Consider the following 8,953-nt stretch of genomic DNA (forward strand, 5'->3'; position numbering starts at 1 on the left):
GAGCATGACCAAGGGTGGCATCGCAACCTCCCGATCTGCCCTGCTCTGTGCATGACAGGGGGTGGCACCCCAACTCCCCAATCGGCCCTGCTCTGAGCCCGACCAGGGGCTGCACCTAGGGATTGGGCCTGTCCTCTACCACCCGGGAGCAGGCCTAAGCCAGTGGGTCGTTATCTCCCGAGGGGTCCCAGACTGCGAGAGGGCACAGGCCGGGCTGAGGGACCCCCCTTCCCCCCGAGTGCACAAATTTTTGTGCACTGGGCCTCTAGTAATAAAATAAAATACATTATAAAAAAGTGATTTCTTTAAAAGGGGAAGTTGCCACCCACCATCTGAGATATGCATTTCTAGGAATTTATTCTACAAACATAATTGCACGCAAGCAAAATAAGAAATGAATTTTCAAGGTTATTCCTTGCAGCATTGTCCAAAAAGATGAACTATGCTAATTATCCTTGGGTACTAATTACTTTATTTGAAGGAATGATACAAGGGAAAGAACATAAGTAGATGATTTGGTACAACTTATAGAAAAGGTAAAGGTGACCCCATGGTCATGTCCTGCTTTGGTGACCAGGGATGTCCCCCATGGCTATGGGAAGCAGCCTAAGGCTTAGCTCTCATCGCGGTCTCCCACAGTGTGCTTGTTAAAGAGATACTCTGTCCTGCCGGATTCAGGAGCCCCCACCTTGTACAAGCTGGTTACGTGGCCACCCAATTCTTTGGTGGGTTTCGCCTGCTCATTCAGGTAATGAGTCCCAATGAAGTCACACAAATGGGGGTCATTTTTGTCAGTGGCCAGTTCGTGCAATTCCAGTAGTGACCGAGTCACACTTTTTTCCAAGTGTGACGCACACTCCATTGCATTCATCTGATTCTCCCGGTTATCATAGTCTGGTTTCTTGATATCCTGAAGGGAGATTCTGCCACCTCGTTGGTTCTGCAGCGTCATCAGTTTCTCAGCATGTTCCTTCTTCTCATGAGATTGTTGAAGAACATATTTGGCCAAGTTCTTTAAAGCCACATCATCATGGTCAAAGTAGTAAGTCATGGTTAGGTAGATGTAGAAGGCATAGATTTGGTGGTTGATGGCGGCCTCCAAGTCCTGGTGGTAGTTCTGGCGCAACTGAGAGGGAGACACAATTTTCTGGGTGAGTGGCGGGGGCCTTGGGGCATCTGAGGGTGCCACGAGGAATGAAGGCGGGCCTGATCTATGCAGCCCATGGGGATGGGAGCTGAGTGCTGGGTCTGCCCAAGCACTGTTGAAGCAGGAAACTGAGGCAACTCTCAGCCAAGACTGTCCTGCACTAATTATCCTTAACAGGGACTGATGAGGTAAAATTGGTCCTTTCTGGTACAGGAATACTATGTAGCTGTTACAAAAAAGTGCAGGTGCTCTTCCTGCTCTGATAAAAACAATCTCCAAGATACAACCTATATAATAAAAGGGTAATATGCAAATTGACCCTAATAGCAAAATGACTGGGAATGACTGGTCACTATGACACACACTGACCACCAGGGGACAGACGCTGGTGGTCAGTGCGCTCCCACAGGGGGAGCTCTGCTCAGCCACAAGCCAGGCTGATGGCTGCTAGCACAGTGGTAGTGGCAGGAGCCTCTCCCGCCTCCTCAGCAGCACTAAGGAAGTCCGACTGCAGCTTAGGCCTGCTCCCCGCTGGCAAGTGGACATTCCCCGAAGGCTCCTGGGCTTCCAGAGGGATGTCTGACTGCCAGCTTAGACCCGATACCCCAGGGAATGGGCCTAAGCCAGCAGGTGGACATACCCAGAGAGGTCCTAGACTGCGAGAAGGCACAGGCTGGGCTGAGGGACCCCTCCGAGTGCACAAATTTTTGTGCACCGGGCATCTAATTGTTAAATAAAAAGGGAAAGCACAGAGCAGTGTATAAGGTTTGCTACCATTTTTTTTAAAAAAAAGATCAGGATAGGCTGGGTTATGCTGCAGTAACAAACAATCTCTAAATCTCAGAGACATTAGACTTAAAACAAATTTATCTCTCAGGTTCACCACATGTCTGATGCAGGTTGCTGGGAAGTGGGCAGGATCCACTCAGAGTCATCACTCAGGGACTGATAGTGACAGGGGCTCCATCTCAATTTGTGCTTCCACAGTAGCAGCTGGTGAAAGGAAATGTGAATTCCATGTAGCCCTGAAAGCTTGCAACTGGAAGTGAAGCAATTCCCTTCTGCTCACATTGCATTAGTCAAGGCAAATCACGTGGCCACAACTGACTTGAAAGGGGTGTGCGGTACAACACTACAGGGGGAGATTGTATTTTCCAAAGGTGGGTGTAGCAATAAACCCCGCTCCCACAGGCACTTCTGCAATGTGCCCTTGCCATCCCCACATCAAGAGGTGGGCTCTAATTTTCCTGTCCCTAGTGATTCTGTCATCAGTAGAATCGAACGTTACCGATGCCCATAAGGGCTGAAGCCAGGCCAGAAAAGGCCATGCAGCCTGGTTCTCTGACAATGCTCGCTCTCCCATAGCTTCCCTCGGGAGGTTCCCTCAGAATCCGCGGCCATTCTGTGAGAAGCCCAAAGGGAACGGAAAGGCCATGTGTCGGTGCTCTGCTCCCAGGGGCAGTCCCACCACAGCAACACAGGTATGAGTGAGGGAGCCTCCAGGCGATTCCAGCTCCTGGCCATTGGAATCAGCCCCAGCCATTCCAGTTTCCCCAGCGGAGGGCCCTGGCATTTGTGGCAGAGACGCGAAGCCATCCCTGCTGTGTCTTGCCTAATTCTGGACCTGCAAAACCCACGAGCATAATAAAATAGTAATTTTATGCCGCTAAGTTGGGAGTGGTTTTGTTTGTTTGTTTGTTTTGCTTCGTGTTCACACAGAAATAGTTTTCTGGAATAACAACTGTATGTCTGGAAGGAGAATATTATTGGTAATATTTGGTGTACAACTGTAGGGAGTGGCTGTAGGGTTAAGCCTCAGACTGACCTGTGGCAGGGCCACAAACAAGTCCCAACTTGGAGGGCAGAGCCCTCTTAGCATAATTAAGCTTGACCTTATAGTCCTCCCTTGCTCCTTCCTAGGTAGCTAATGGGCTGTGGGAGGTGCAGCAAGTGCTGCCAAAATAAGGTGAAACTCACAAGAACATTGCAAACATGTTGACCACTACCCTTGTTTTGCTTTGTGTGCCCTGACTATAAAATAAAGCTGCGGCTTGCAGGCCGCGGCGCTGTCTCTCCATCATAGAAGCAGCGTCCCACCGAGCCCCAGCTGTATTCTCTTGTCTGTCTTCCTTAATCCTTAATCTGTGTTGTCTGTACTGTCGGCCAGGTTTCCCTCTGAAGTGTGAAAAATGGCTGCCAGCAGCACCAAGCTCACTTCTCACCAATGTGGCAACTTCTACAAAAAGAAAAAGCCTCTATCTTGATGATTCCAGCAAAAACCCAGGGCTTGCCTCTCAGTGGTTTGCTTTGAGTCAGGTGTTCATTTGGAACCAATCTCCGAGGACAGAGAGAGGCAGTGTTCTGATTGGCTAGGCCTGGGTCACGTGCCCATTCCACCCCCAGCTGAGGATGGGATGGTCTTTCGTTGTATCCACGTTGGGCGGCAGGGGAAGGAACACTGAGCGGCTCACAGGGCCCCTGGACTCGATTCCAATGTGTGTGCAGGGAGGCTTCCCCACTCCAAGCAGTTACCAGACACCAGAGTCCACAGGTGAAGGGCTCACCCCGAAGGACTGCCCTCCGCTTCAAATGCCAGTCACGGTCCAGACTATTATCTGTGCTTCCGACCAACGGGCAAAAAATAAGTCAGAGGTTCCTCTCCTTAGGTTTGACTCATTTGCTAGAATGGCTCACAGGACTCAGGAAACTCCCTTACTCACTAGATTACCAATTCATTACAAAGGGTATCAGAGGGCACAAATCACCAGCCAGGTGAAGGGAGACGGAGGCTGAAGTCCGGAACAGGGAGTGTCTGTCTGCATGGAGCGTGGTTCCACCACACGGCAGCTCTTCTAAAAAGGGGCAGTGAGCTGTCCTTTGGGGTTTTTGTGGAGGCTTCATGACATAATCATGTTTAACTAAAGTTAAACAATTTGCAACCTGTGTGCTGCAAGAATTTTTAAAGCATGCAATACCTGACTGTTTACAGGGCACTGACCTCTTCCCTAGATTGTCAAAAAAAAAAAAAAAAGTCAACAGTCAGCACAGCAATAGCTATCTGGTGTGAATGAATTAAATTATAGCTTTTTTTTTTTTGGTCACATTAGCAACAAATATATTTTTTGGTGTGCCAGAGAACATTAGTGATTAGTTTATGTGCACCATGAGATGAAAAAGGTGGAAACCCTGGTCTAAGCCAATTATGAAGACCTCCTACCCTTACCAGAGATTGATTTAGGGGTGTCAGGTGGCCCAGTTCTGGCCAATGAGCCATGAGGGGAGGCCTGCTTGGGATTTTTGTGAGGAAGGTTTCCTCATTTTTTCAGGATTTACTGGAAGGGAAGTTTCTTCTTACTGGAGTTTACATGGTTTCTGTACACCAACCACCATAGAAAAGAAAAAAAGAAGAGCCCTGGCTGTTGTCGCTCAGTGGTTAGAGCATCCGCCCATGCACTGAAAGGGTCGAGGGTTTGATTCTGGGTCAAGGGCTTGTACCTGGGCTGCAGGTTCAATCCCCAGCCCAGGTCAGAGCATGTGAGGGAGGCAACCAATCGATGTGTCTCTCTCACATCAATGTTTTCCTCCTCCCCTCCCCTACTTCCTTCTACTCTTTCTAAAAGTCAGTGGGGAAAAATATCCTTGGATGAGGATTAACAAAAGAAAGAAAAGAAAGAAAGAAAGAAAGGAAGGAAGGAAGGAAGGAAGGAAGGAAGGAAGGAAGGAAGGAAGGAAGAGAGGAAGAAAGAGAGGAAGGAAAAGGAAAAGAAAAGAAAAAAGGTCGATCTTGGGTTCTAAATGACACTGTGAAGCCACTGGAAGCAGTGTTCCTGGGGCCCCTCTCCTCAGATCTTGTGTGATGTGAAATGAGGAATGTGAATTTCCTCACTGCTTCCTAAGCTGGTTTTTCAAAGGCATCCTGACAGGCCTTGTAGCAGGGACAATCTGGCCAGGGCACAGGTGGTACAGTGCTAGACCCGCAACTCTTCTCATCATCCCATGTGGCCTCCTCAGAATTCAGAGTCCTTGGAGACAGTAGCACCCACTGGCCAAGTTTAGGTCTATTTTTTTAAAAAACAAAACCCAAAATTTGATAGAATTAATTTGAAGATCTAATTAGCTTTATTAAACAATTATTAATCGAGCAGCATCCCATCTAGCAACTAGAGGTATGCTCCAATGGGGTGGTACAACATAGAAGAATTTTATAGGAAGGAGGCTGGGGCAAGGGAGCTATCAGTGAAAGAAAAGAAAAAAATTTTAAACATAGGTACTAAGCTCCTTTAAAAATATTTTTTTTTAATTGAATTCAGAGAAGAAGGGAGAGGGAGATAGAAACATCAGTGATGAGAGAGAATCATTGAATGGCTGCCTCTTGCACGCCCCCTATTGGGAACCAAGCCCACAACCCAGGCATGTGCCCTTGACTGGAGTGGAACCTGGGACCCTTCAGTGGATAGGCTGACGCTCCATCCACTAAGCCAAACCAGCTAGGGCAAGAAAGAACTATTTTTGAGCCTGGGCATCTTTTCTTTGGGGGAAGAAAAGCTAAGGGTTTTTATGGTGGAGAGTGCATCTTCTTTTTATGAGGGATGTTAATTATACCTTAACAAATGTAAATTTTAGCTGCAGCTTAACTGGATGGTTCTGGCTTGAGGTCACTCATGAGGCTGCAGGCGATACGTTGACTGGGGCTGCAGTATCCACTTACAGCATAGCCCCTTCACAACGGTCAAATTGGTACTTTCTCCCCACACATGCCTCTCCCTAGGGACGCTTGAGTGTCCTCCAAGTGGGCAGGTGGCTTCCCCTAGAGTGAATGATCCAAGAGACCATGGCAGAAACTGCAGTGCCTTTTATGATCTGGGCTTGGAAGTCAAACACCATCACTTCTGCCATATTCTACTGGATCCACAGAACAGCTCTGACTCACTGTGGGAAAAGATTATGCACAAGGGCATGGATTTCAGGAGGTGATCACTGGGGACCATTTTGGAGACGCCTCCCACATTGCACCTGCTCATTCCTTCCCGGGGTGCTCTGCTTTTCAACTATGCGTAGGCTTCATTCTCAGGCAGGCCTTCCCCAAACAAAGGTGGCCGTCAACATTTCCAGGCTCCCATTCTTAGGGACTCTAGCGGGAAGAAAGTGCCCCTTGCCCAAAAGTTTTGGTGAGAAAGTCCCAAGATTGACTCTGACGGGACAAACTTGTGTCGGTGCTTCTCCCTGAACCAATCACTGAGGTCCACAGATACCCTGTTCTTATTGGTCAGACCGAGGCCACACCCCCAGCCTTAGAATGGAGGGTAGAGTTGGCAGCACTAGAGACCCATGAGAGAATAAAGGAGGAGTGGTTCCCCCAAAATAAAATAAAATAAATCAGGGTGCCAGGGCAGGAAAAACAACATATGTCCACCCATCTCCCTCCTTTGTGCTCAATTGCTCCAATGTCTCTGGTTGGTAGAATTCTAAGATGGCCCCCAAGGTATATGCTTACTCTCTCCCAGTTATTCAATCAAACCCTAATCTAGATGCTTCTGTGGAGGAATGCTGCAAATGTAACTAAGGTCCCAAATCAGTTGACTTTAAGATAGGGATATTATACTAACCAGGTGATCCCTTAGGAGGAACAGCATTCTTCCTGGTAAAGGAGATTCAACTCACGAAACTCAACACCAGGGAGACTTTGCTGCTGGCTTGGGAAGTGGGAGGGGGCCATGTGGTCAGAATTTCAGGCAGCTTCTAGGAGCTAAGGGTGGGCCCTGGCTTACAGCCTGCAAAGAAACAGTGACCTCAGTCCTACAAATGCAAGGAACTGAATTCTGCCAACAGTGTGAATAGTGTGGGAGTGGGTTTTCCCCCAGAGCCTCCAGAGAACTCAGCCTTGGTGTCACTTTTGTGAGACCCTGAGCAGAAAAACTAGTTGCATCGTGCTGGACTGTCAACCTACAAATTTGTGAACTAATAGATGGCTATTGTTTTAAGTTTCGAAGTTTATGGTTCCATTTAGGCAGCAATAGAAGATGAATACACTTCCCAATGGACTGTGCAATCCCGACAGTAGGGAGCTTGTCTCGGGTCTCCTTAGCCTCTTCATCCCCAGAACACAAGAAGTCTCTCTTCCTGCTTCCAGTCCCACTATCTGGGAAAGAGAGAAGGAACCCAGGTCTTCGTCGTCCTACCCCAACCCCCCAACTGCCAACTTCCTGCCTTTGGCTTTCCACAAACAGCCTGTGCCCCACCAGGCAGCTCAATGTATCTCCACTTCCCAGGCCTCAGAGACCTTTGGCCAACTCTATTGATCTGGACTCCTGCGTAGGCGAGTGGACAGACGGACAGACGCCATGAGGGCTCTGCTGCTCCTGGGGTCCCTGGTGGTGATCCTGGAACCAGCGCTTATGGTGAGGGCTGTGGGAACCAGGAGGATTGTGCGGGGTGGCCCTGGGGGTCTCTGTCACAAGCTGGGCCTCTGCCTGTGACCTCTTGGTCGAGGTGACCGAAGGCCTGTGTGGAAAGGTGAGGTCAGCCCAGAAGGCCCAGGAGGAGGAGACGCCAGAGCCTGTGGATACGAGGGGGTGACCTGCGTTTCTGGGGGAGAGGGTCCCTGCGGAGGGAGGAGGAGAAGGGGTCTGGGTCTTGTGAGGAAAGCCCTGTTTCTCTGCGCTGTGAGAAGCCCGGGACTAGCATGGGACCGGGGGCAGGCTGTGACCTCCAGAGCAAATTCCTGTCCTCTTCTCTCCTCCTGTAGACCCCACGTTGGAAAGACCTCAGGGTGCCTAAGCCGGTAGAAGATGAACACACAGTGGGTAAGTAGCCTGGGTCTGCCTCCGAAGAGACCCTTGGGTGGGAATGAGTGTGACTGGGTCTGTCTCAGGCCCTTGGAACCAGGGGCAGGATCCTGGGCACAACTGTTACTCTTGTCCCCAGAGTCACCTGCTGGCATTCAGACCGGAGCGCCTGCTGTGTGCCAAGTCTATGCTGATGGGCTCTAGGGGCCCAGAATGCTAGTAGCTGTCTGCTCCTTGAGTGTAGGGCTGTTTCTGAGTGCCCAGTCCAGCCCTGCCAGTTTTCTGTTTCCCCATGCTCCCCCATTCTTTTCCTTTCCTCGATACATCTCACAGGCATCAGCCATGCCACACAGAGGCCAGAGGCCTTGATAGGCGAGGAAGGATCAAGAGCAGGCATCATTTGGAGCCCAAATGCCTCTGAGAAAGTGACTTGACCTTTCCAAACTTCAGTTTCCCCACCTGTAAAACCAAGCTGGTTATAGTAAACGCCTTAGGGGTCTTGGGAAGGAGAAACGAGTCATAAATCCATGGGAAAGTACTCAGCTCACGGTCAGGTGCATGGTCAATGCTTAAAATATACTAGCTTTTCTAATTAAGCTCTCTTTTAGGTGGGGATGTCTGCCATCTCCCCCTTCCTCAAACCCAACCAGAGCTCCCCACTGCCTCCATTCTTCCAGGCACTACATATTCACCTGGAGTTGTGAACTGATGGCCCCTGCCCTGGTGAGCCTGGCCTGTGGGGTCAGGCCTAGCCCCTTAGCGTGGCACTGAGGACTAGCTCATACAACTCTGTCTGCCTCAGCCTCCTTTCCTCATCACTCCACAGCCATCCAAACTTGCCTAGTCCAACTAGGTGATCTGCCCTTGCCTCATCACCTACTTAGGATGCTCCTCCTCTCTGTTCATCCCATTTGCCTCTTTTTTTTTTTTAAATATATTTTTATTGATTTTTTTACAGAGAGGAAGGGAGAGAGATAGAGAGAGTTAGAAACATCGATGAGAGAGAAACATCAACCAGCTG

At 49.3% G+C, this 8,953-nt stretch overlaps 2 protein-coding genes across 2 annotated transcripts in view; one reads left to right on the plus strand and one right to left on the minus strand.

Moving 5' to 3' along the window:
• Positions 1-586: 586 nt before the first annotated feature.
• On the minus strand, positions 587-2,475 carry LOC102764540 (ferritin heavy chain). Its single transcript, XM_006762886.2, has 2 exons — positions 2,436-2,475; positions 587-1,434 (listed from the first exon to the last, which is right to left on the minus strand). Exons 1-2 carry the CDS (start codon positions 2,473-2,475, stop codon positions 614-616), a joined length of 861 nt encoding a protein of 286 aa, XP_006762949.1. The 3' UTR covers positions 587-613.
• A 4,963-nt stretch (positions 2,476-7,438) lies between these two features.
• F12 (coagulation factor XII) overlaps positions 7,439-8,953 on the plus strand; it is an 11,868-nt gene continuing 10,353 nt past the window's right edge. Inside the window, exons 1-2 of the mRNA XM_015563363.1 lie at positions 7,439-7,545; positions 7,893-7,950. Coding sequence (XP_015418849.1) covers positions 7,489-7,545; positions 7,893-7,950 — 115 coding nt within the window. The 5' untranslated portion in view covers positions 7,439-7,488. The remainder of the gene's footprint in view (positions 7,546-7,892; positions 7,951-8,953) is intronic.

The sequence above is a fragment of the Myotis davidii genome, unplaced genomic scaffold, assembly GCF_000327345.1.
Source record: "Myotis davidii unplaced genomic scaffold, ASM32734v1 scaffold438, whole genome shotgun sequence".
NCBI lineage: Eukaryota > Metazoa > Chordata > Mammalia > Chiroptera > Vespertilionidae > Myotis > Myotis davidii.